At 39.4% G+C, this 27,243-nt stretch overlaps 1 protein-coding gene across 4 annotated transcripts; it reads left to right on the forward strand.

Moving 5' to 3' along the window:
• Positions 1-1,097: 1,097 nt before the first annotated feature.
• Positions 1,098-25,921, forward strand: STARD3NL (STARD3 N-terminal like). 4 transcript variants are annotated; one of them, XM_041407879.1, is made up of 9 exons: positions 1,098-1,175; positions 13,582-13,878; positions 16,600-16,677; positions 18,515-18,592; positions 20,316-20,369; positions 20,465-20,582; positions 22,063-22,161; positions 24,640-24,709; positions 25,427-25,921. In XM_041407879.1, the coding sequence occupies exons 2-8, from the start codon at positions 13,654-13,656 to the stop codon at positions 24,690-24,692; spliced, it is 705 nt and encodes a 234-aa protein (XP_041263813.1). In that variant the 5' UTR covers positions 1,098-1,175; positions 13,582-13,653; the 3' UTR covers positions 24,693-24,709; positions 25,427-25,921. The 4 variants fall into 4 exon arrangements, with proteins under 4 accessions (XP_041263813.1, XP_041263815.1, XP_041263811.1 ...); XM_041407877.1 differs by lacking the exon at positions 1,098-1,175 and adding an exon at positions 1,488-1,712; XM_041407880.1 differs by lacking the exon at positions 1,098-1,175 and adding an exon at positions 11,367-11,406.
• Positions 25,922-27,243: the final 1,322 nt, after the last annotated feature.

Raw genomic sequence — 27,243 nt, forward strand, 5'->3', positions numbered from 1 at the left:
ATTGTGAGTTCTGGGTTCCTGGAACAAAGATTAAGCAATTCACCTCAGCTATCATTTACCATAATGTCTTTTTAAATAATAAATTCTTAGAGTACTTGTTTCCACTAGTACTCTAATTCCAGATTGAACACCCCAGCATCACCTTGCTGCAGCTACTCTGCACGGATGTCCCTGAAGACACTGGGCTCTAGTGGAGTGAGCAAGGCAGGGTGGAGCAAGTGACCTTTATCTTGATATTTCCTGGACCTATATTTTCATCTTTCTTCCTCTGTTTCCCTGCTACACCTATTTCTTGTTAAAAGAAGCAGATCTAGCCTGCAGCACTGAACTGCAGACAAACCTTACGACATATGAAAGCATTTGACAAGCTCTGGGCTTCAATAAGGTTGGAGACCGTGCTTCCCAAAGGAATGGATGGTTTCCAACAGTGGCTGGTTGATTGATTTTCTGTTGTATTTTCACAATGACAGCAATCATGCCCAGATCCCTTCTCTGTGGTGACCAGTGGCAAGACCCAAGGGAATGACCTGAAGCTGTCAGGGAAGGTTGAGGTTGGATATAAGAGAAAGGTTCTTTGTCCAGAGTGTGGGATTTGGGCTCTGGAACAGGCTCTGCGGAGAAGTGGTCACAGCGCCAAGCCTGACAAGGTTCAAGAGGCATTTGGACAATGCTCTTGGGCACATTGGGTCACACATGGTGTGACTCTTGGGGTGTCCTGTGCAGGACATTCGGAGGTGGGACTCGATGGTCCCTGAGGGTCCCTTCCAACTCTGCAATTCTGTGACTTTCTGGGGCTAATCCCTGCAAAGATAAGGACTGCGCTATGACAAGACACAAGTGGAATCCGGGCGAACGACAGCTAACCAGTCCTTCTGCTCTTTCCGACGGCCGCACTACAACTTGGGGTGTTGACACTCAAAGATCAAAGATGACGCCTTATCTACGGGCCGCTCCCGCTGCCCCCGCCGCGGCTCTGCCCCCATTGCCGCCTGCTGCCCGAGCCCTCGCACCGTGTGCCGGTGCCGCCGGTCCCGCCGCATCCCGCGCTCCGTGAGGGAGCGGGAGGCCGAGCCGGGCCCGCCCCTGCCACCGGGCCCCCCCCCGCCCGTCCCCGCGGCCTGCGGCGCTGCCCGGTGCGGCGGGGCCGTCTCTGCGGGCCGGAGCGGCGCGCCGGGGTGAGCTCGCTGCCCCCTCGCCCGGAGCGGGGGGCGAGGGGAACGCGGCGGGGAATAGGCCGGGAGGGATACGGGGCGTGTTGCTGGCAGAGGGGCGGCGGGGCCGCCGGTGCGGCCCGGCTCGGCCCTTTCTTCCTTCCTTTCCCTTCTCTCCCCTTTGCCCATTTCCTCCGGTGCCGGAGCCGCCGCTTTCTCCGGGGAGGGCGCGGGTTTGTCCCCCTCGGCAGCGCCCGCTGCCTTGCTGGGGCGAGGGTGGGGGGGGCAGGGAAAGGAAGAGGAAGAGGAGGAAGGAGGAGGAAGGCGATCACGTGCCGGGAGGCGGGCTGAGCAGGGCGGGGGTCCGTTTCTGGGAAGGGGACCTCTCTCCGGGAAGGGGATCCCTCTCCGGGAAGGGTGTGCGTGCGGCGCTCGGGGGATGCTCTGCGGGCAGGGCCGCCTCTCCCGCATGCCCAGCGCCTCTCCTGCTCGCGGACCTGGAGCAGGTTTGCTTTTCCTCCCTCCTTGCGGTTCCAGCCCAGCAATTCCATCCTCACGGAGGTACGGCGACCTGTTTGTCCTGCTGGTAACGCTGTGAGCGAGCCGGGCCCTGCGACCCCCCGGCTTCCATCGCGGGAAAATGTTGTGCTGAGGGTTAATTTTGGCGTCGGGCTGAATTTAGGCGGCTTCGGAGAGGCACTGCCTGCGTTCAGCATCCGAATTTAAAGTGGGTCATACAGTGCTGAAGTGCAGCGTTTTTAATCCGTGTTGAGGGTGACGCTGGTGCGTCTGCAGAGAGAGCTGGTTAAAGCCGCAGCCTTCGCTCTCCGGTAGCGGTTCGTGTTACTCATTGATGGAGCGCCAGCACTCAGCAGTTCCCTGTGGTCAGCTGTCAGTAGACACAGTGGTCGACTTCAAACTGCAAAATACTCACCACAAATACTAAACTTGTTGGAAGAGGTTGTTTGTTTGTTTTAAAATTGTGTTAGTGTGCTTAAAGGCATAAGACCATCACTGTGTTTTTGCACAGCGTTGTCAATACTTTTTACTCTGCAAATTTGTCATCTTGGTTTATATAACATCAGCATATTATATATATTGTGTTAAATATTAATTTCTATGAAAGTTGTCATTTTGTGCTTGAAATCATATTGTTTTGTGGTATTCTTAGTGAATTCAACATTGTGAGAAATCTCATGTCTATTTATAAGTCCGTAGTGGCGCTACTATTTTTAGTAGATGTTTTTCATCAGCTTTGCAGTTTTAAGTAGGCCAGATGCAGAGTGATTTGGGTTTTGTTTGTTTGTTTGTCGATGGTATTCAGGGCAAATTACTTTGCATAAAATGCACCAGTGATCCTCTTGTTGTGGCACAAATCCATAATTTTAGGTATTTTTTTGTTATTCATGTGTTAGATTTTTTCAGGATGAATGTTGCTTTCTATAGACCTGGTGTGTTGAGAAAGATACTTATAACCTTTGAACAACACTGGAACTGCTGAAATACTAAACTCAGTTCAGATGGATTAGGCGTTTGTTTTGGTGCATTTGGGCTTGAGTGTGGTTGTCTTGATGCAATGTGGTCTAATTTTCATAAATTCTCAAGTGTTTAGCCATGAGTTTTTCAAAATCAGTTTAGCAAAATTGTTTTAGGCCTTCATTCATGAGAAGGATACAGTGATTAAAATGTATAGGGCCAAACCTAGTTTCTAGTAAGCACGACTAATGGATTCCACTCAGTGAATTAAGTCAGCACAAACAATATTTCCAGTGATTTTGCAGAAGGTATTGATGACATGATAATGGTAAATCACACTTGTGATCAAAATCACAGCAGGGACTGTGATTTCTCATGGTTAGGCAGCAGCATCCAGCAACTCAGATGAGTCATTTTGAAGGATCACAGATTTGTTGCTTGTTAAACATTCTCTAATTTAACTGTATGTGCTAAACATCTGTTCTTAATTTGGAATCGTTAGCAACTGTGTTAAAAGACAACTTGTACATTACCTCTCTGTCTTGCTGTCTTAAATTCAGCCAGGAGTAGAATTAAAAATGAAAAGATGAAAAAAGTAGTCTTAGAACTGAAAGGAACCAACTGAATATCTTCTAATGATGTTATGCTCTTCATATTAAGTTCACCTACTCAGTTAACAGCCTAAAATAGCATCACTTCAGACATCAGGAGTTAATTTCCATCTTGCACTGACAGAAAAATTAGATAAATTATATGGAGGTGTGTTAAAATAAGTATTTTCTCCTTAAGGTTCAGGTGTAGGTCTTTGCTAGGACTTGTTGTTGCTTGGACTAGATAATTGTTTCCTTACAATGTCCTTTAAGAAGAAAAGTAGAGCTAAGATGTAAAACCTGAAACTTCCTTTTGTTTTGGAGCACCTTCAGGAGCTGAAAAGAGGACTTAAGAGTGAAAAAATCTTACAAAAGTTTATTCCATTCTGAAATGTATGTCAGTTTCTTGAAGTGCTGTTTTTTTAAGAGCTTTGAAGAATTTTCAGGGGTTGTTTGCCTGGAATAAACTTTTGCACCATTTTGTGGAATAGTTCTTGAGGGAGTGACAGAATCCTGAGTGTTTCTCACTAATACATAAAATGCCTGAGCTATTTCAGGAACAGTCCCACAATTCTGTGCTAGCAAAAGAATAGCTTTTCTTGTCCAAGTAGTGTCTGGCTAGCAGCCTTGGGACATATTTTTGTTGTTGCTTTGAGAAAAAACCAAACAAACATGTAGGAGTAGTCAGTGTTATAAACCAGTGCTATGCGTTTGAGGCAATCAGTGAGGTGTTTGGCATCTTTAAAAAATTGTTTTGTACTTAGAGAAATGCAGGTGTGATAAAATAGATGTGCTTTTGATATCTAAATGGTTTCTTTGGCCCACAGTTAACTGAGAAACTGAATGAATATTAAGTCCTTATTGCCTGCCTAGTGTTTAATGGAGAAAGTTTGCCATGAAGTCTTCATTTCTGTGAGCTGGTGTTGGGTAGGCTACAAAATCAGCTTTGGAGAGCACATAACAGATGTGAAGGAAAGTTAGTACCAGATTTGTTGGAGGTTTTTTAACTGTCTTTCCCTTATTTTTGTATCAGTTCCCTTTTATGCCCACCTCTCCCTCCCTGCTCTTGCAAGAAATAATTAGCTTTGTTTTCCTTTTCTTTATACTTTTTGTTGCATGCAGATATTTCTTGTGACTGGAATGTGTATGTGTACCTACAGCATACAAAAATACTGTATACATGTGTTAATATAACTGTGGGGAGCTGACTGTATTAAACCTTAAAATCCTGATGTAGTTTCGGGTCTTTGGCAAGATTAGTCCAGTCCAAAAGAAAGGGTTATGTTATTTTTAAGAAAACTATAGTTTTGGTTTGATAATTAATTAAGAGTTGGAACTGGATGATCTTCAAGGTCCATCCCAATCCACAGCATTCTCTGATTCGATGAAGTTAATACTGCCAGTTGGAATGTGTAGGTTGTAAATGGGATGATATGTTGCCAGTTCTATACCTGGGATACTTTCTGTCTCTGTGTTCTAAGGACCTGACAGTCATAGCATGCACAGGATTCAGTTTTGTAGTTTGCAATGCTGAAGTATTTTCAGTGCAGCTGAGATCTGAGGCAGACCTTTGGAACATGTTATGGTGCATCCTTTTTGTTAGTTTTTAGTATTTTCTTAAAATAGGATATAGTTGCATATTATCTCAGTTGTTTAGAGCACAGTTCTAATAATGCCAGGGTGCAGGTTTGAGCCCTGTATGGGCCACTCATTCTGGTTTGAGCTCATTTTAAAAGTAAAAGTCTGGCATATGCTGCTAAGAAGGAGTTCAGGAGGGGAAGAGACTATGGAGATGAAAGGGAGGAAGGACAATTGTGATGCCAAATTTACAAGCTGTTTACTGTGCCATTTTTCTCAGCTCTTGTAGAATAAAAAATGAAGTGTTTGGGTAAGAACAATAGTGTTTTGCAGGACATGGCTCAGTAACAGGGATTCTTCTGCTGCAAGGAAAACTAGTCCAAGGTTGGAGCACTTTAATTTGACTTTCTGAATCTAGGAGTTTCACTCTTGGGATGGAGAAAGGTGACACTGCTGTTTTCTCAGATGCTCTACTAACCTAAAAAATGTAAATTTTTTTCTCTTTTTCACCTTATATCATTTGTTTTTTTTTCTCTTTTTCACCTTATATCAGTGGTCTGAGAAGAATATTATTCACTACAATTGTGTGCAATTGCCCTGTTACATTTGCTAGGTCACCATTGGAGCATAGGAATTTGGGGAAACATTTTTCTCAAGGAAACTGGTGGTTTGCTGTTTTGGTTTTGTTTTTACAGGGACAAGTTACCTATGGTAAGAGCTGCTATTTCAGGGTAAAGCAGAGCTACTCGAGTTCTGAACACTCAAATAAAGGCAAACTATTTGTAAGGAGCTCTTTCCTGGTAAATCTTGCTGGTAAATCTTGCCCTGCTCCTCCAGTGGGAAACCTTCCCAGTCTTTAAATGTGTTACATATTTGTAACTTGTAATTCCTGCTGCGTTGCCTAATTGAAAAGCTAAAGTATTGCCAAAGCACTATACAGTATCTTCTGCTTATGTTCGGGGAATTTTGTGGGTGTGCATCAGTTTGAATTTTTCAGTCTGACTTTGATTAAAGTGTCTGGCCCAGGTTTGGGGTTTTTTTGTTGGTGGTGTTTTGTTTTTGTTTTTAAATATCTCTTCATGTTCACTAAAGGACATTTGTTTTGAACAGAACAGTGCTTCAAACGGTCTTTTTAAAGGCACTGGAACATTAAAATATTTCTGAGGCAATGGTGTGTTACAGTTAGAGACAGAATGAGTGCAGCTTGGAAGGGATTTAAGTGCTCTTCAGGAACAGGAGCAGTGGCTATCAGGAGGTCATTAGTAATGTATCCGCTGCAAGCGGATTTCAGGAAAATTAGTTCTTGCAGTTATATAAACAGAAGAGGGACAGCATATGTCAGCAGACTGGGTTTCATTCATTTATAGTAGAAAACTGTAAAAAATGTGTCCAGGTAGTCTTTGGAGACAGCCTCCAGCTCTTGAGATTTTTTCCTCCCCCGATTTATAGTCTGCATTGCTTCATAGGTATTGGTTTTATCTGTGCTGTCTCTTAATCAGGGTGTGTGCTGATACTGTCAGAAATCACACTGAGAGTATTCTGCTCATACTCCTGCAGGTTAATACAGCTTCATGTCAGAAGTTTGACTTCCCATATGAAGTCTTTACAGGTAATTGTATATTCTGTCCATGGTGTTGGCTAGAGCAATTTGTGTCTATGCTTAGATAAAGAATGAAGTTGAGCTTCATAATGGTGCCAGAGCAAACAATGGTTTGAGGCCATTTTCCTTTAGGTATGTTAAAGTTGTCTGAAACTGTCTTTAAGTATAATTTAAATATTTGAATGTTAGTGTTACAATACCAATTCCTGTATTAAGCTGTGTTCATTTGATAAATTTTGAGTTTATCTGTGTCTTGTAGTGTGCTCCTACAGAAAAGCAGGTAATATAAGCAGCAATGTCAGCCCTTTGATCAGAAAACATTTCAATCCTTTGGTAAAGAACTGGTATGTTTTATTTGTCTCCCTATGAGGAAAGTTTTCAGCAAGGAAATGCTTTTTTGTTTTGTTGGGATTTTTTTTTTTTTTTTTTTTTTTTTTTTGGGGGGTTTTTTTTTTTTTTTGTTTGGGGGGGTTTTTTTTTGTTTTTTTGGTTTTTTTTTTGTTTGGTTTTTTTTTTTTTTTTTTTTTTGTTTTTTTTTTTTTTTGTTTTTTTTGTTACGAGTGAAAATTGCTGCTCTTTCGGTGTCAGCTTTTCAGTAGGAAACTACCCTGTAGTTTTCACAGTACTTGAACATCTTGGCTGCTATACTGGCCATGTCATCCTATTTCACTCATTGGAAAGAAGAAATATTTTCAGATTCTCTTTTTAACATTCACAGAAAAGCTGTTTATGGTGGGAATGTTTGGGCCATATTTAGTGTTGCCCAGACACATATAAGTATTCTAGGTGTTCTTATGTTTCAACAACATTTGTGACACAATGTTACATTGTGTGCCTAGTTACTTTGTGCAAACTTCTCCAATTGACTTCTCCAATATTTTAACATAAATTAGCATTGCCTTTTCCAAATTGCTTCCATGTGGCACTTTAAGTTTTGATTTTGCTGAGCTGCTGATAGCCTTTGAATAATCCTTTTTTTTTTTCATTTTTAATCACATCTTTTATCCCGTCTCAGTTAAATTCTACTGTGTGGTATTTTTTCCTTTTGAAAGAAAAATGTATGGTGCTGTTGCTCATGTCTGTTACAGTAATATAGTAAAAAAAAAAAAATTAAACCAAGGACAATAAACTGGAAGAATAGGGGTAGAATAACAGTAGAAAATAGAAGCAGCATTCTGATGTTGCATCTCTAAGATATGTGTAAAATTGATACATGCACTGTGTGCCATCTGTTTCTGTCAGTGTCAATGAAAATAATGATGTTAATTGTAAATGTAGCTTGAAATCATGGGCAAGCTCTCACCATGTATTGCTAAAGACTTTAGTAGACTTTGAGGGCAGGAAAGGACTGCAGTCCTAAGCTTGATAATTTTAATTCCTTTACTTTTCACTTATTATACTAGTTAAAACTATTAATAAGTATAAAATCTGTATTTCACTAGAAAGTTTGAGAATTTAATTCTCTGTTTGGAAGCCTGAGTTACGGACATAACGATGAAGTGTTTAAAAAAAAAAAAAGGCAAAACACGCCTTTAATTGAAATAGATACAAACTTTGGAGGCTTTCTTTCCAGGAAAAATATGCTCCTGTTGTCTATGACTTTGAAGAGGTCAGCATAGAAAACTTAACTTAGCTAAATATTTTACTGGTAGTTGAGCGAATATATGCGGTTATGAAGAAAACAAACAAGCCTCATTAAAATCTTACATTTTTTGAAATCAGGAGAAGTAAGAAGAAGGCATATCACAAATATACTAATGTGGATTCTTATTTCAGAAGTTTTATTTCCCTTTTGAACTTCAGTAAGCTTGTAGATTCTGTAATTTCAGCTGCCTAGTAGATGAAGGAAGGGTGGTGAATATAGTTTTCCTGGGTTTCATTAAGGTGTTTGATACTGTGCCTCCCAGCATCCTTCTGGACAAGTCTGACTGTGAAGTGAGCAGGTAGATGATTGCTGGAAGAGCTGGCTGACAGGCAGGGCTCAAAGAGTTGTACAGAGTGGGGCTACACCTGGCTGGAGAACAGTCACCAGTGCTGTTCCTCAGGGTTTGATCCCAAGGCCAGTTCTGTTCAAATTTTTTATCAGTGATCTGGAGTCAAGTGTATCGTCAGCAAGTTTGCTGATGATGCTAAAGTGGGAGGTGCTGTTGACACTCTCAAGGGACAAGAGACCTTGCAGAGGGATGTGGATGGATTGGGGTGCTGAATAATCATCAGCAGCATGAAACTGAACAAGAACAAATGCCAGACTGCATCTGGCATAGAACATACCTTCCACAAGTACAAATTTCAAGAGTGGCTGGGGAGCAGCACCATAGAAATGATCTGGGGATGCTGGCTGACAGACAGCAGGCTCAAAGTCAGCAGCGGCAAACCTTCAAACAGAGCACAACCAGCTGGTCAAAAGGAGTGATCAACCCACTCTATTTAGCACTGCTGCAACTTCATTTTGAGTACTTTGTGCATTTCTGAGCCCCAAAATTTAAAAGGGATGTGAAGGTCCTTAAATGTGTGCAAAAGGAGGACATTAAAATGGGTTGAAGAGCTAGAAGTAATGCCTGTGAGAAGCAGGTGAAGACACAGGGTTAATCTAGTTTGGAGAGAAGGAGGCTGAGGGGTGACCACACTGTTCTTCGCAGCTTTCTGAGGCGGTGAAGTGGAGAGGGAAGTTGCTGATCTCTTCTCAGTAGTACACAGTAGCAGGGCATGGGGAATGGCTGAAAGCTGCATCCATCAGGGCAGGTTCAGACTTGACAGGAGGAGACATTTCTTTACCAAGAGTGTTGTTGAACCATGGAAGAGTTTTCTTTGAGAAGGGGTTGATGCTCCAAGCCGGACCGCATTTAAGAGGCATTTGGGCATTGCCCCTAATGCCATACTTAAACTTTTGGTGAGCCCTGAAGTGGTCAGCCAGATGGTTAAGGTGACCGTTTTCTGTCCCTTTCAACTGAATAGTCTATTCTGCATTCATGATGAGTCAAATAACAACCAGACTGTTATTTGCCTGAAATGCCAGGGATTTTTTAGCTTTGAAAACACTTTCAAAAACATGTAACACAAGAGATATACTGGAAACAGGATTTTATTTTCTGACTCTTTCAGAACAGATGTTCACAAGCATTATTACAATGTTCAGGTGTAGCCCAGGAGCAGGTTAATGCAATCTCCAGTTTAGCTTGAAAACCATCACTTGAATTCTGGCAAAGGAAGGTCAGACAACTACAGAACATTGCAAATCCCCTACATCTTCTGGAGAGCCGTTTGCTGATGGGACTCTGTGGGGAGAACAGATTTCTGTCTCACTCACCTGTCTCTTGTGGCAAGGAGTTAATGGCACAATTTGTATCCAACACAGTTGCTATGATCTCCACCTCTTCAGGCTAGTTTGCCCATAGATTTTCTTGGAATATTCTGAATTATGGGCTGCTTATCTTCCTGATGAGTGTCTTGCACCCAGGCTCTGCAGAAAATGAACATGCTGGTCTCTGAACATCACTTCTTCATAGGATGTGTTTGTTTTGACCACACATCCTTCCTGGAGCCTGCCATATAGAATAACCCAAACAATGGAACTGCCTGGAGCCAAAAGAAGTGGTGCCAGGTGAACCCAGTTTCCTTCAAGTCAGAGACCCAGACACTTGGTCAAGCCACAGATGTCAAGCGGCCTTGAAAATGTTACTGATGTTGTAAAAACACCCTAAAAATTATCTGAAATACTGACCATTACCAGAAACAGGAAAGTTGATAACTGACTGATGCACAAAGACTCTTTCTAGAAAAAACAACTCAGAAGTTTTAAGAATGTGATTTTCACTTTTTATTTGATAATAATTTTTTTTCTGGCTGAATTTGCATTTTGGCTTTCAAAAACTGAAACCCCAGACATCCTCACACCCAGTTTATAATTTTTTTCTCTGTTTTTAAATTATTTTGTTTTTTAAAAAGCACAATAACCATGCCGATAGAACAATAACAATGTCTTGTATCACTTTGGATGCAAAAACTCAAGTAATGTGGCAGCATAAATTCAGGCCAAGCAGTGCCTGCTTCCTGAATAGCAAGAATAAGGATCAGTAACAGTCACGTGCAAAAGAATTGTGTGGTTTTTTCAGAAGCATGACACATCTCAATGACAAACACTTTTTTTTCCTTCCTAAACTTGTTCCACCACTGAGTTTCTTGGCCAGGGATGCATGAAAAGCACTTCTGTGCCTGCCTGGTGCTTGTGTTGCCCACATAAAGTGCTGACAAGTAGCAGCTCCTCATGGGGCTGCAAGCCTGGAACTCTTCCAAGCACAGGCTGTTTTGCACAAGCAAGAACCCCTGGAGAAATGGAGGCAAGGGAAAAGCAGAGCTCACTCCCACTGCAAACTTGTGAGGGTGAGAGAGATGGAGCACAATTGGTGCTTTGGAAGTGCAAGGGAGGAGAAATGTTGTTGCTGGTAGTGCTGAGATGGGAAGGAAGGTGTCTGGCCAAGTCACCATCGAACATTAAAAGGGAAGTGCTGATTTATGATAGTCCTCATGTGCCTGTAAGACAGCTGCCAAGAAGAATTTAACATTTTTTTGTGCACCCACCTGAACCATCTGAGAATGTTGGTGTGATGAAATGACTGATGTCACAGACATATTTTGTGAAAAATCCTTTTGCCAGGATCTTTTCTCCTGAGAAGCTGGGAAGCTTCAGCTTCTCCATGTTTTGCTGCTTTGGAATGTGATTTGGAGAATTGTTTACCCAGCATGAGAAATTGTTTTTACTTGATGACCAATGACAGTCACCTGTGTCGAGGCTGTAAGCAGTCACAAGATTTTATTATGTTTCTTTTCCTTTCCAGCCTTGTGGTGGGTCCTTTCTCTCTATTCTTTGTAGTATAGTTTTAGTATAGCATTATAATATAATATAATGTCATAATATAATAAATCAGCCTTCTGAAACATGGAGTCAAGATTCTCATCTCTTCCTTCATCCTAGGACCCTCGAACACAACCATAGACTGATAATGTCATTCAGGTACAAAGGAACTTTTTATTTTAATTAATGAGAGAAACTATGGGAAACAATCTTTAGCACATACTTGGTGATTAATCAGTTTGCAGAGCTGTTGCAATGAGTGCAAAAAGCTGCCAAGCTCTGTCTGTTCAGTTAAAGAATCACAACATTTTGATGCCAGCTTCCTGTGGCGAGAGAGGCCCTGCCATGTGTCCAAACATGGATCTGATGGACCAGCAGGCAGAGCAAGACTAGGGACAAGTTCCCTTTCTGTGAGTATCCCCTGTCTAGAGGGTTTTGAGGCAAAAAAGTCTGGCAGTAGTGAGGATTTCAGAGTACATGGGATTTATAAGCTGAATCTGATGTTTTGAGTCCTGCTTGAAAACAAACTGGTAGGCAATGCGTTTTAAAACCATGCTTTTCTCTTTGCAAAGGGCCCCACAAGGCAAATGGATGCTGCACTAGCACATTCTGAATTCACTCTGGCTGTACTAATTGCCTTGCCATCCTGTGCTGTATCTAGTAATAATCCAGACTGGAAGTAACAACTTCCTATATAATTGGCCCTGAGTGCCACATGAAAATAAAATAAATACTTTCGCCAATATGGATGGAATTGGTTTTGGACGTTCCGGTGTTACTTATCTTTTTATTTTCTTTTTATTTTGAAATATAACCATTGATGACCTCATGTGGGGTTTGTGTCTCATCCCAAACATTTTCCTAAGGGCTGCTGTTACAGAGCAGGGCACTTTAGTGTGAGGGTTTTCAGTACAGAGCTGTTTACAGCATTGGAGTGCCATGATTCTGCTCACACCCTTGGGCTCAGGTGCCCAAAGTTCACTGCAGTGCTCAAGGCACCTGACCAAACACACACCACTTATGTCTTCCTCCTCTACAGCCCTTTGCCAGCCATGTTTCAGGCATCTGCTGTGGAAACAAAGGAGGAAGATATAAAGGTGCGTTGTGCTTGTCCACCCTTGCCCGGTGCTTTGAATTCCCTAGAGGTGGTTCTGTGTGACTTGACCTAGACATTGACCCTCCCTGGCTGGCCTTTGTCTTCCTCAGCTGTGATGTGTGTGCTCTGGCAGCTCCCCACACCACCTTTACTGTTCCTCTGTGTGCTTGTATCTTCCCTTGTGTTTGCTTAGTGGTGTGTTACAGATGCCCTGTTGAGCTTTGACTGACTGTGTTCTTGCAGCTTTGGAGTTGAAGCGCTGTTGAAAGACAGGAGTGGGAAGAATTTCTCTATCTCTTGCCATTTACTGAAAGATAATCCACCTAGGAGGAGGCAAAGTTTTGTTCTTGAATTTCAAAAAGCTATTTCCCCAGTGTTACAAAAAGTTGTCTGATGTGATTTGTACTGCAGGATGGCTTAATCATCTGAGCATTTTGCATAAAATTAAATTTTCTCTGTGTTTCCATGAAACTTTTGTGACCTTCTGAGTCCACCATTTCTAGAAGTCTTGATTGGACAAATGTTCTCATGGAGGATTTAAGTGAATCATACATCAAACTGCTCCAGATTTATAGGAAATTCAGTCTGAAAACTCTTTCAAAAGCCTTGTAGTCAGAAGAGACTTAGGGTAATTCCATTACCTTTAAGCACTAGTTACACACACTTTTTTCATGGAGAAATTATCTGGAAATGTTAGTTGCTATAGCAGCTGAATTTACAGAGCAAACAGCAGTGTATATGCTTTATGCTTTATATTACTACACTATTTAGGGATTTTAATGGACTTTTCATCTTTTGTTTGTGTCAGCTCTGGATGTGCTATTAACTAACACTGCTATTTGTAAGGAATTGTATGTGGAAATTTCTTTAAGTTGTCTTCATATTTATTGAGACCATTTAAGTCAGTATTGAAAATCTTAAAGGATGCATAGCATCATGCTTTTTATTCATTCTATTCAATGATCTCACTCTAACAGCATGGAGAAATGACCCTTTAAATCTAGACAGTGCTCTTATTTTGTACGGCCTAATTGAACATTAATTCTCTTGCTTCACAAATCCTCTGAGAGATGAAGAGGCGCTTGATACTGTATTAGAAGCAATTTCCAGGGCCTACTTGCCTAATTCTCTTAGTCATCAGTTTAACAAAAAGAGAACTGACATTGTAAGATGAAAATACCTCTTGGAATTATGGGGGTTTGTTGACTAATGTGGTTTGGTTTTGTTTGTTTGTTTAGAAATCCTTCCTGTATGGATCAGCCTTCTAGTGATGGTGAATCTGGGAGAAGACCACTCTAAGCAAACACAGGATGATTCGGGTCCCAGCTGATGCAGAAAATGCTCACAGTAGCAGTGTGGAATCTTGCCCTTCCTTGCGGGATGTCACCTCCATCAACCCAACGCAGCTGATGGCAAGGATTGAGTCATATGAAGGCAGGGAGAAGAAAGGCATATCAGATGTCAGAAGGACTTTCTGTTTGTTTGTTACATTTGATCTCTTATTCATAACCTTACTGTGGATAATAGAATTAAATGTGAGTTGTCCTTTCAGTACCTACCCTTCGATGGTATATTAAGGTTTTATTCACTTCAGAGGTAGTTTATAAGTTGCTCCTTTCTATCCAAAGTTATGTTATTTGTATCTATTTAAGTTTAAGCAGCTTATTTAAGCTTCCATGAACACAGTACCTACTCAGCTGCATCTACTTTTATTTGTTAACATATGTGTTAATCTTCTTATTATGAAACCTTTAGATGTTCCTGTAGTCTGTGAACCATGCTGAAAAAAAAACATTGGAAATCCAGTGTAGTCTTCCAGCATCAAAACCAAAAATGTTACTGTACGTCTTTGAATTTAGCAAGTGTGAATTTTAACCAGATTCAAGACTCTGCCTTCTGAGTAACTTCAAGTCAGTGATATTTCACTGGGGTGTTAGTCCCTGAAAAGATTTCTAATGGCCAAAACTTTTCTTTTGTGTTTTCTTTGATGTAAACTTGGTGTGTGATACATTGTGGATGGCAGAGTGCATTTAAGCAACATAAACTCCCAGTTGCCACCTTTTAACTCCAGCATTTGTAATCTGGAAAATGAGGCTGTTCTAACATTTTCAGAAAGCAACAGGATAGCTCATTTGTTGTTATTTCGTAAGTAGCATCCTAGTTATGGAGCTGGGTTTTAAGCTGTAATCTAGTTTGCATTTAAGAAAGGACACACTAGGGAGCAATCCTTTTTCTAGAAAGAAAGATCTGGAGTAAATATTTTTATCAGCATTTCTTTACTAGATGAGTAGCCTTGGTTATTAATTTACATTATGAAGCTTCAGGAGCTGACTGTTCAATAGTTCATTGATACAGTGAAAAATACTTGTTCTGATTTAATTTGAGAGAGCAGATTTTGCTTGCCTAAATAATGGAATTTTGGGACTAGACTCTCTGTTTTCTCTGTAGGTGGAAAAATGGTTGTAGCATAGTGTTCTGATGCAGTTCTTTTTTTAGGCCAGTTTCTCAACAGCTCGTAGGACTAAGAGAAACAGAGTGGGTTTATATCTCTTGTTGAGGTTTCAAAGTACAGATTTTCATGAGTGCTCTCAGAATATTAAAGGCTGAATAGATAATGCTACCAACTCATGATATCATGGTGTTTCATTTTGAACGCCACAGTATCAAGGGACCTCAAGATCACAGAAGTTTTCTTTGTAGAAAGCTGTATTTTCAGGACCACATACTATGAACCGGTGTCCTATACTGCCACATGTCAGCAAGAATAAAAACCAGGTTTTTGTCAGAGAAGTTAATGATATTAGAAGCTAAAATTTGATATCTGGGATCTGACATGTGCTTAGGTTTTTTATTTTGATTTTCTTTGAATTGCTTTGTTTGCTGAGAAGTCAAATAGCATTGTGTTAGGACTGTATGTTATTGGTGCATAAGTAGTGGGTCAGAATTGCTGTGAGACTTCCTGTAAACATTGTTTTCACTTTGTTGCTGTTATCCAGTTTCCTTAGGTGTAGTGTAGCTTATTGTTAAATACTTTGGGGAGTAGTTCCATGACATTTTGAGCAAAAATCAAGGCTTCCATAGTTCTCTGTTTATCCTTATTTTAACATGGTGCTCACATAGCCACATAGTGATGAACAGCTTGGAGTGGGGGAAGTTGATCTTCCTATTTGTGCTGAAAACAGATAATCACACTTCATGCAGGAGAGCAACGAAGGGAAAGCTGTGTTTTGAAAGTGGCTATTTGTTAGGTAGCCATAGAGGGGAGGGAGAGAAGAAATAGAAGAAATTCAGAGTTGGAGTGACTAGTCTCAGGAAAACACTGTCCAGCAGTGTAGTTGGAAAAGTGTTGAAGTGTGTAGACTGCATTGCTTTGAAATAGTGAGCATATGTTGTTGGTGTGCTTTGGTAACTCCTTTCCTTAAAAAGATGACAGTAGTCAAACTCAAAGCCTTCTGTTGGTGCTCTACATAACTATTTCATGTAGTGCTTAATTACGGAATTTCATATTAAAAACAATAGGAGATGGACACTGAGGTTTTTCATTTTCAACTAAGATAGATACTCCTTCTCATTCTCTGAGCCAATACACCTTATTTTCTTACAAAGCCAGTTTAACAGTAGAATCCTTCCACTGGAAAGAAACATGGTGGCTAAGGAAGATGTAATTTTGAATCTCATCAGCAGATGGAAGAATTAAACTTGAATGTTAGTTATTTCTGTGAGATTATTCCAATAGTTGCAGCTTCTGCTTTTTTTTACTGTGGATCTTTTGGCTCAGCTCTCTTAACAAATTGTGTGAAGACTGATAAGGAAGAGATCTGAAGTATGAATTCATTTTCTGTTCTGTTTCCTATTTGGTAACATGTGACTAACTAGAACTGGGTTATGGTTGGCTTTTTGATCAGCTGTTTTGATGCTCCTTATAAGAGGTAAAACATTTTGTGAGTTGGTGTAACTGTCCTTAACATTTAATCATTTATTCCTCCCTCAATAACTTGTTTGATTTTATTTTGGGACAGTCTGAAATGTTGCTTGCCTAGGCCAGATCATAATCCTAAATGTTTTCACCTTGAAAAGTCTATGTAATCTTGAAAAGCAAAAAACAACAGTAGTCTTGACCATATCATTCTTGGCAGACAGCTCTTCTGTATTTAATTTAATGATCTTTTTGTATATCAGCAGGGAATTATTAGTTTTACTCTTCATGTTTATGTGTATTTTGTTTTCTGAAGCTGTGTGTTGTCATTCCTTTGTAGGTAAAAGGAGGCATTGAGACTACCTTAGAGAAAGAAGTCCTACATTATGACTACTCTTCTTCATATTTTGATATATTTGTAAGTGTTCTTAAAAAAAGAAAAAGGAGCAGCAAAAGTATAGTTTTCCCGTTCTTCCTTCCACAGATGTTTCCTAGTTTGAGTCTTGTGAAAGGGTTGATCTTTTCTTGATAATTTAAACCAGAAGGGCCAAGTTTCACCCATCTAGAGGTTTCCCAGTCCTGCTCTGGCAGCAGGCTCATGGAGCCTGTGGATAGAAATGTTTAGGGCCGATCTATTTGCATCTTTAGCTTTGGGGTGTGTGGAAAAGCAGATGAAAAACCCAGTCAAAAATATGACTTTGATGTGACATAAGGTAATTCATTAAGAGGGCAAGACCCATAGCCCTCCACTCTAAAATAATTTTGCTTAAACCAACGTTGTTGCCCCGTTGGGCATAAGGTGGCTGCAATGAAGAGAGATTTGTGCCCATGCCTGGTGGCCTGCACAGGGCAGGTTTTTCAGAGTTCTGTGTTTTAACTCAAACAGTAAAAAAAGATGAAGTGATGACGCTCCCTTACTATGTGTAAGTACCTTAGGCACATAAGAGGAACTCAATTGCATTAGGAAATTTCTTTCTTTAAGCAAAGCTGTAGCTCTGTAGCTGCAATGCATTTTACACTGCACAGCCCAAGTAAAAGCTTTTTCTTTACAGTTCTTCTGAAGGGCCAGATTGTTAATTCTACCAGATCTTCTTTGCCTTGCAGAGATGACTTGGTTTGGTATCAGTCATTTTGTACTGATGAACATATCCAGAATCTCTCCTTGAAACTGGTGTAAAAACCCATCCTTACTTCTGCATTGGACATTTGCTGTGTCAAATGAACTTACATACTAAATTCAAAAATTTTATAAGCTAGCAAACTATGCTTCTTCTCCCTTTTACATTGTTTTGTTGGCAGGGTCTCCATGATATACCATGCTGCAGAAGGCAAAAAATGTTATCTGTAAACATTGATGCTCTGGAAATTATTTATCCTGTAGGTGAACCGAGGGTTAAGAACATGTAATGCAAAATAATAGACTTTTATTCCCTGGGAAGGGACTAAAACTTTAAATTTGGCAAAATTGTTCATGGGTTTTTACAGAATTTCCTCTGTTTCTAGTGCACATTTGTGTAAGATTAAATGGGCTTATCATACCCCTGGCCATGGCTGTGTTTGATTTCTCTTCATTTTTAAGCATTTGTTTCACACTTCATCTGCAACTTGTTTTAAAAGATGTGTTCAGAATCGAAAATCTACTGTCAAAAAGAAAACAGGGAAATTTAAGCTCGGGGTCCCTGATTCAAAGATCTTGTCTGTCTGCTATTGATTTAATTTTCTGGCCTGCAAACACCATAACTTTCCCTTCTCTACTGCCAAATAGAATGACTTGCTATTGTGGGCAGTTACATAAAGAATAATTGATTGCTGCAATGTTAATATTTCATTAAATACTAGAAGTATAGTAGCACACTGCTAAGATCAGTGAGATGCACAGTGATATGCAAGGTATTTGCTGGATTAACTGCATCCAGCTGTTAATCTGGATTAACATAACTGTTTAGATTCCAGTCAGGTAAAGTGATCATGAAGACACTTTTTGTAGCTTTCTTATGTTTCTAACTTATTAGTGGAATGGCACATGCTTGCATATTTGAGCCTGTCTAGGCAGGTGGACATTGCCACTTGCTTTGCAAATGGGAAATTACCTTCTATTTCTGTTTTATAAGGACACATTCAAATTTGGTTTTGGTAACAGAACTTAGACTATCCTAAGTTTCTATGTAAGTAGCTAGTATTTTTGGTGAGTTGAGACTATTGTGGTTCTTCTGTGTTCTGAATTAACCAACCAATATTTTTTCCTCTCTCTATAGCTACTGGCAGTCTTTCGGTTTAAGGTGTTAATACTTGCATATGCAATGTGCAGACTGCGCCATTGGTGGGCAATAGCTGTGAGTAGTGGCCAAGCATAATGGAGTTTTTTCTGGAATGGGTCAAGCAGACAAAATTTTAGATGCTGTTTAACGCTTGTATGTTAAGAATCATCTTGATGGTGTATATATAAAAATTTGTTGTACAGTAACAAATTAAAAACTTGTTTTCTGGAAGATTTTCAGCCTAAAGGCAAGAATTTAATAGCGCAGTGTGTGTCGTTCTTATTAGGTATCATGTTAATACAAATTGAAAGTTTGTTTTTAATCCAGTATGGATGGCTAGTCATAACTGCTTGTTACCTCTGAGACTTGTTAATCAATGTTGGGAATATATTTGCATTTGTAATAGTGAACCTTCATCAAAAACAAGAATTGGCATTAGTGTGCCAGAGATCCAGGTGTTCATTAAGTCACACATTCTTATTTTAAAAAGTTTTAGGTGCCACCTGTTGAACACTAGCACCTGTATTGCTTCATGCTCCAATACCAAGGGTTGAATATGCATCCCTTCTCAAAAAAGGAAGTTCTCAAGAACTGTAGGCAACCACAGTGGATTGGAGCCAATATCTTTAATGCAGCTGTATGGTGTGGATGACAAAGAATGCAAAATTTGGTGAAAAAGTTCATGCTTCCACCAGTCAATACTATAGGTTGTAATACAATAGGTGTATTGCTGGCTTACTGCTTTGTAAATCAGACTTTTTTTTTTTCCTTACACTGTGGTAGGTGCATGTAGAACATGTTCATGTGTAACTTTCTTCAAGTGAGTAGCATGCAGTTTGCTTAGTGCTCTGAGACTACGTAATGCCATGATTTTTATAGATTGTGTTACTAGCATGGCACAAACACATACATAGTGGCAGCCACTGCTCTGATTGTGCTTATATTCAAATGCATGCCTCTTTTTGCTCTTAGTTGTGTAGCTTTAGAGAATTTCTTAATCCTCCAACTTGAAGACTTTGTTTGTGAGGTGGTGAGAGTGAACATGGTAGCAAGTAATTAGATACATTAAAGCTTCACTGAAGGTTTTGCCAAAGCCTTGAATCTTAACATCCTACCCGTGATTGACAGAAGTTGGTTCTGTTGTTTTTTAAAGGATTGCTGGACCCAAATGCACTAGAAGATATAGAGGCCTTGCTTATGTTAACAGTACTTGTTCACTGCTTTTTCAGATTTTGGGAGTTTTTGAGATATTTTATCCAGCATGCTGATTTTTTAAAATATATAATTTTTTAAAATATATCAAGTCTTCAAAAAAAATTTTTTTTCAAAATACCACTTCATGAATTAAAATATTTATTACAATTTATTCCCACAGAGATATTTTGTTGTTTGAAATGGATATTTTGATTTGGAAGGTGGTGAAAAGCATTTGGAACAACTGCTGTTTGCTTTTTTCCCAAATACACAAATAGTTGGGGTTCTTTTAAGGGACCTGATGAATAATCTACACTATCTTCATTATACAGTAAGATCACAATTTACATAACTTAGGCAGTTTAGATTCTACAAAGTGCTATGTGGAAATCAATGTTTGGAGGTATTTGGAGGTATTTTTGTATTAAAAGTTATCTTTTATAAGATTACTTTAATAACTTTAAGTTAATGGTATCATGCTTGTTACATTTTATTAATCTATGTGATCTTGCTGTTGTCAGTAAATATTTAAAGTTGCAACTAGTAGATAATTGCAGAAACAAGCTAAATCCATTCATTAGTTTATCTGTTCTGTCTCTTTCAGTTTACAACAGCAGTGACCAGTGCCTTTTTATTAGCAAAAGTAATTATTTCACAGGTATATATTCTAATCAAATGTTTGTTTTACTTTGTTTTCTTAAAAGCAAGATTCTTTAGAGTAATTTTTGTAACATTTTCTTTCTTTCTTTCTAGCTGTTCTCACAGGGTGCTTTTGGCTATGTGCTGCCTATCATATCATTCATACTTGCCTGGATTGAAACTTGGTTCCTGGACTTTAAAGTGTTACCACAAGAAGCTGAAGAAGAAAATAGTAAGCTTGTGTTATTTCCCTTCAGTCACTGCAGTTGGCAGCACTTGATCCCATGTTAACTGGCAGAAGAATGCTTCTTTCAGCTTCTCAAAATTTGAAGAGCTGTGGAAAAAATGAAATCAAATGGCATGATGTTTTCCTCTTTGGGAAAGGGAACATATGCCTTCAAAGAAGTGAGGTGTTAATTAATTTAAAGTTAAAAGTCAGAAGGGCCAGATGAGCAGTTTGTCAGGCACTTGGGAATGTGTTTAATTTTGTATGCTTGAGGTATGAAAATTTAACTAAGTTGGGCTTGTAAAACTTTATTTTCTGCATAATGCATAAAGTGTCTGGCTCGTCTTTTAGGAAGAGTAGACACAATAACTATTTCAATGTCACTAACTCTTATTTTGAGGTGGAAAGGGGAAAGCAAAGACGTGTTGTGGAGAGTCTGTTTCATGACAGGCAGAATGAGACCAGAACATGTATGAATTTCAACCTTTGAGATGAGACACCAGGTCATCTGACAGTCAATATATTCAACTAAATGGAGGAAATCCACTGTTTCATTTGAAAGAGAATACTGCTTGAGTGGTGAGGGAAAGAAAGCTTACACATGCTTGTGAGTTTCAATAGCAGAAGAGTAATTATACAGCCAACCTGTTATTCATGCATCATTACCTGAAATACAGTCTGAAACTCTGTTGGAAAGGCATGTTTATCTGTTAGGTAAATCAAAAAACTGTATGTGGGCATGGATGCCTCCATTTTTATGTGCTCTGAATGCAGTCTTTCTACTTTGATCTCTTCCCTCTTCTTTTTTCTGAGAAAGAAGCTGGTTGAATGAGAACAGTGGGGTTTACCTGGAGAAAAAGAAACTTAGAGTAACTTTTTTTTTATCTTAAAAGGGGATGAGGAAACACAGCTGCATCACAGTGTTATCTAAATAAGATAAGAAATCTAACCAGTTTGGAGACTTTTGTATTTTTTCATATTGAATATTCACAAAATATTCCATACATACACATGCAAATAGTTCATGAAGGTTGCAGAAACTGAATATGTTGAGACAGATAGGTGAAAGCAAGCCATTAGTGAAGGGTCATAGTGGCAGAGAGAAAATAATTTATTTGGTTTTGCATGGCACCTCAGTGATCATTAAAAATATATTTCAGAAGTTTTAGTTAGCCAGTGAATATTGATGAATTTACAGATGGCAACCTAATAATGTAATCACGCGTAGTAGAAGGAAAAATTCCTTAATTCGTGCAATATCTCCGTTTTGCTAGTGTGTGTCACCTTAGCTGCCAGCGTTTAAATAGAAAACATAAGTGCTAAATTAATTGTTGATGCTTTTTAAAAAGATATTTATTTAAAGAAGTAACTAGTTAGGAGTGTTAATATAATACATCAGTCTTCAAGATTCTTCATCAGTATTTGATCTTTACAATTTTATGTGTTGGCATTGAGGAATTATTTTCTGCTATTTTTTTTCTTTTAGGATTTTTGCTAGCACAGGATGCTTCAGAACGAGCAGCTCTTCTTCACCCAGGAGTCCTCTCTGATGGGCAGTTCTATTCTCCCCCTGAGTCTGTAGCAGGTAGTTACATTGACTTAGTGACAGATTTTTCATATTCACTTTACACTCCTGCATATTTCATGCCCTTCAAGAGGGGAAGGGGAAAAATATATTTTTGTCTTTAAATGAAAACTGTATTTATCATTCTAAAATGCAAGATTCTTTTTTGTTCAGTTTAGTTACTGTCTACCAGATGAGTTACAATACATGTGATTAGTGTATTTTAAGTCATGTTCTGACTAAAAGCAAGGTAAGTCTGAAATAAAATGGCACCACAACTGAAAGGAAGCAGTTATGGTTTGTGTTGTATCGTGCTTTTTGTTTTATCAGTAGGTCTATGGTTTGATTTGTGATTTAGTGGTTTTCCTTGGGGCTGGTTTTCTTTTGTCTCCACCCTTTTCCCAGAGATGTCGTCAGCTAGTTTCTAGTTTCTATTTCTCCAAACTTTACCCATTTACTGAAACTGTTTTTTCTTCCTTGGAAGTTTATTGGTTCACTACTGTTACTCCCCGCCTAGGTTTTTATTCCCAACTCTCCTGATTTGTTGGAAGTTGGGTCTGCCCCTGACTTTCTGCTGAGATATAAGTCTTTGTTGGCCCCTTGATCGGGGCCCAGGAGAGGAAAAGAGGGGAAGTTTACCATCAAATAAAGGTTCCCTGGGACCCATGTGCGCTGCCTGTGTTTTATACTGTGCCAAAACAACTGACAACTGGGATTCAACGGAGCTCCAGAGGGAAAACTGCCGCCCCCCTCCCTTAACACCAGCTAGCCGGGGAAAGAGAAGCAGCAGTTTGCTTCTGCCATCAGTGATCCTTTTGCATCCCTTCCAACCTGAGTTGTTCTGTGACTCTGCGGTATCTTACCTGCCAGCAATACCATCTATGCTGCAATGCACAATTTAATCCAGCCTAAATTTGGAGCTTTATACTGTCTAAGGATAGACAATGAACCTGAAACTGCTATAAGGCAAACTGAAATTTCAATCATAGCTTCTTTTCTTTTCTCATAGCAAAAAGAAAAAGCCTTCTCTCTATGAAAAGGTTCACCTGTCTGGGTAGATCAGTGAGTAACTGCATATCATTTGCTTTGTCTAGTTGAGATATGAGTTGATTAAATAAAAAATAAATATAAATACTGCAAGATTCAAGAATGTGTCTCAAGCATTTCAAGGAGAAAAGTAATTTCTTAATGGATCAAATCAATTTGAGTTACCTGAGAATGCAGTGGGGACCCCAAACTCCTGTCTTTTGCCCCTAAAATGTAAACCTCCTCTGCAAAGCTGTGCTGTATAATGCAACATAATTAAAATAATATTTGCTAGTTGCTACAGGTAAGTTTGCCTCTCTTGCAGTATAGAGTTTTACATGTTGGTGATATTTTTCATTTTAATGTCTGTCTCTGGTTTCTCCCTGCTGAGCATTTTGGCTTAGTGGATGACTTCGAGCTCCATCTAGGTGTCACTGAGCATTAGTGTCGAGTATAACCAGTGATTCAAAGTGAAAAGGGATTTTAGCTAAAACTATGGGTCTGCTTTGAGGAATAATGGAAGTATTGTACTGGACTCAGCTGTTCAGCCTGTGTTTTGTGTTTTTGTTTTTTTTTTTAGCAACAGAATACACAGTGTGAGAGGAAGTGTAAGTGAAGCTAACTATTTTTCTAGACATTGCGGCTGGGTCCGTGTTGCTTGTGCAGTGAGGTGGTGTGTCTCAGCACACATGTACTGACTGTAGGTGTGCCATTACTTCCAGCTTGTGTAATGGGATTCAGTGACAGCTCAGGTGCTTTCTGCAGGTCTGCCCTGACTACCAAGTATATTTTAAGCACCCTTTATGGGTATGAGATGCAAAAGAAACAGTCAGAGTAATATACTTGAACTAGCACACACTGGTAGTCACAAAGTGGAATTGCTGGATAATGTAGAGTAAAAATAGCTCATAATTAAAATTTTTCTTCAAAAATCTGCATTTCTTTCTGAGAAGACAAACTATTGATTGTTCTAAGAGAGATATTTTTGGTCACATTGCCGTACAGACTGAATTGACAAATACTTAGAGATAAACTATCCCCTGTGATTGTGCAGCAGGGAATAAACCTCTCTGCTATGATATACCTTTCTGATATGGCAACATTTTTTAAAATACATCCTTGCTTTTAGGAGGTGACATGTAAAATGAGCTCTATTGGAATTTGCAGCATATTTGTCTCTTTTTGTCTTTTTTAAAGCTACATATGTCCCTTTATATGGGGTGCCCCTTCATCTTTGACGTTGGTTACTTCCTGACCAAGTCTATTGTGGAGGTTGCAAGTGGAAAATCAGCCTGGAAAGAGTAAATTTATTCAGTTTCTGTATAATTTGAGCTTCAAAACGCAGCTGATATGCTATTCCAAGAAAGTAAAGACATTCAGACTAATTTGTCAAAAAAAAAAAAAAAGCTTAACACTTCTGTGTCTTTTAACTTCTTTCAACTGATCTTACAGCATTCTTGTCTTTCTTTTCAGGTTCTGATGAAGACTCTGAAGAAAAACAAGACAGTGAAAAACCAATTGTATAGCAAATAAGAAAAAGCAGGTAAGTTCCTTTGCATAGAACCTGAAAATTGCTAAAGATATACTTTTTCTTCCTAGTTCCTTTCCAAACAAGTTAAATGGTGTGTTAACTCTGAAGAATTCATAATTTTTGAACTCAGTTTGTCTCTCATAGCAGCCTTCAAGAAGGAAGTCCTACAAAGCTCTTGAGAGCTTAGAGTCGGGCACCTTTGCATTTATTTTTTGGCTCTCCTGGAAAGGACAGTAGTGGACCAGATGTGTAAAAGCTCCTTTTTTTGGCAGCAAAGAGATAGACTTCTTTGGAGATGAAAGCACAAGAATGCTGGGAAGAGATTTTCTTTGATTTAAATCTAGGACAGGTATGCCTGAAGATTTCATGGGCAAACCTGATTTGCTATTTCCCCTCCTGTTTAATGGTACAAATGGGTTACACTGGAGCAGCCCCATCTTAACATTTTTGTAGTGTACTTTGTTTAAATATGAGATTACTTCCTTATTTTGGAAATGACTTAATTTACTTCTGGAATTATTGTGCCCCATGCTTTCACTTCACCACTCACAGCAAAGCTTAAGCTGGGGGAGGTATTAAATGTTCTTGAGAAGCTGAAACTTCTGATTTGAAGCCTTCTAGTGCTCATCTGGAAGAGTGGATGACCTTTTCTTTTCAGCCTACCTGTTTACAGTATCTGTTTTCTTTACTCCCATCTTCATTCATCCTGACTTGTGTGATCTGTTGCAGAAAGAAAATCTCTGCAGGAAGTTGTTGGGGTTTGGAAACTGGCAACAGAGTCTGTGGCTGACTTGCTGGCAGAGCTGCTGACAGGAGAGTTTACTTGTTAGAAAGTAAAGGGAACTGTTCCCATGTACTGTAATACCTCATGAAGATGTACCTTGTTGACATATGTATATTAGGTTGCCTCCCAGGTGGTATGAAAGTATTTGTCCACAATGTATTTTATTATTCAGTGGTTCCTGAAGTTGATCTTCTAACAACTAGGTAATTACTGGAAAGTGTTGTCTTGTGTACCTAATCAAGAGACTGGTAATATAATGAAGTAAAACTTCTCTGTGGTGGAAGTATATTTAATAATTGTTGGGTCTCACTAGATAAAATTATTTTGTGTTATTGCTGTTTGTCATTGGTTTATGTTTACGTTTTTTAACTCCATGCATTTTCTTTTTTTTTTTTTTTTCTTAATGGATATGTTCACTTTCTAAAATAAAAACGTTAAAATATGATTAATGCATTACGATATTTCATTGCTTTGTCATTGGAAAAATCTACATTTACCACTTCTGTATATGTGGGGTAATAAGGACTCCAGTCTGCATAGATTTTGTGCAGAATGCGTTATAGTACTGTTTGGTACTCCCTCCATGGCCTGTAGGGAGGCCATGTTAGTGGTAGTGGCACATCACTTCTTTGTTGCATTGGCTTCAGTATGCTCTTCCTAAAGTTATCTTCTGTAATTGCTGAATGAAAATATAAGCCAGAACCAAGTTTATCCTTTACATTGCTTCAGAATAGCCAAGATCTGTTTCAGAGGATACAAGTAAGAATAAACTATTAGAAGAAATTCAAGCCCTGTCATTTAACAATGTTGGAATGTCCCTAACAAAGTATCTGGAGTATCTCTTATGAGGAAAGACTGCAGGAATTGGCCTGTTGAATCTAGGGAAGACTGAGAGGGAATCTCATTAATGCAGGTAAATATCTCTCGGGCAGGTGCCAAGAGGATGGTGCCAGACTCTTTTTGGTGGTGCCCAGCAACAGGACAAAGAGCAATGACTGTAGCCTAAAACACCAGAAGTGTCACCTCAACAGGAGGAAGAACTTCTTTGTATTGAAGGTGGCAGAGCACTGAACAGCTGCCCGGGGAGTTCATGGAGTCTCTCTCTCTGGCATTCCAACCCTACCTGGACGCGTTCCTGTGTCACCTTCTCTAGGTGACACTGCCTTGGCAGGGGGGTTGGACCAGATGATCTCCAGATGGCCAATCCAACCCTAACGATTCTGTGATTAAATTCAGTGAGAAAAACACATGTGGGATAGGAGGTCAAAGGTTCCATTAAACCTATGAACTTCATCTAGGTGCATAACCCATGACTTTACTTGAACATCTTCATTCTGCAATGTGAAATTCAACCTAATCTCAATGCCTGCTTCCTCTTGCAGTTCAGTACTTGGAAAAAAGGGAATTAATAAAAAAACTGCAAAACAGAACAAGCCATATGCACTGGTGACAGAAAATCCTTGGGGTGGGGGTATTTTGTTACATCAGACATGAATAGTTATATTTGTCAGATGTCAGTAAAGATTTTGCAAGCCTCTCCTAAATAAGCACCCTTCTTCCTGAGTGTATGGCTTGGATGCTCTGCACAGTGAGTTAACTGAGATGCCATGTTTTCATACATGGGTTGTTTGCCGAGGAAGTTACTCCCTTTGGTGCATCTCCAAACAATTCTGGTTGCTGCCATGAGAAGCTGCATCTCCTGTAAATCTAAAATGCATGTTATAGTATAGAAAGGAGTTAAAACACTCAGTCTGGAATAATT

Source organism: Onychostruthus taczanowskii, unplaced genomic scaffold, assembly GCF_017590055.1.
Source record: "Onychostruthus taczanowskii isolate IOZ18803 unplaced genomic scaffold, ASM1759005v1 scaffold28, whole genome shotgun sequence".
Classification (NCBI taxonomy): Eukaryota; Metazoa; Chordata; class Aves; order Passeriformes; family Passeridae; genus Onychostruthus; species Onychostruthus taczanowskii.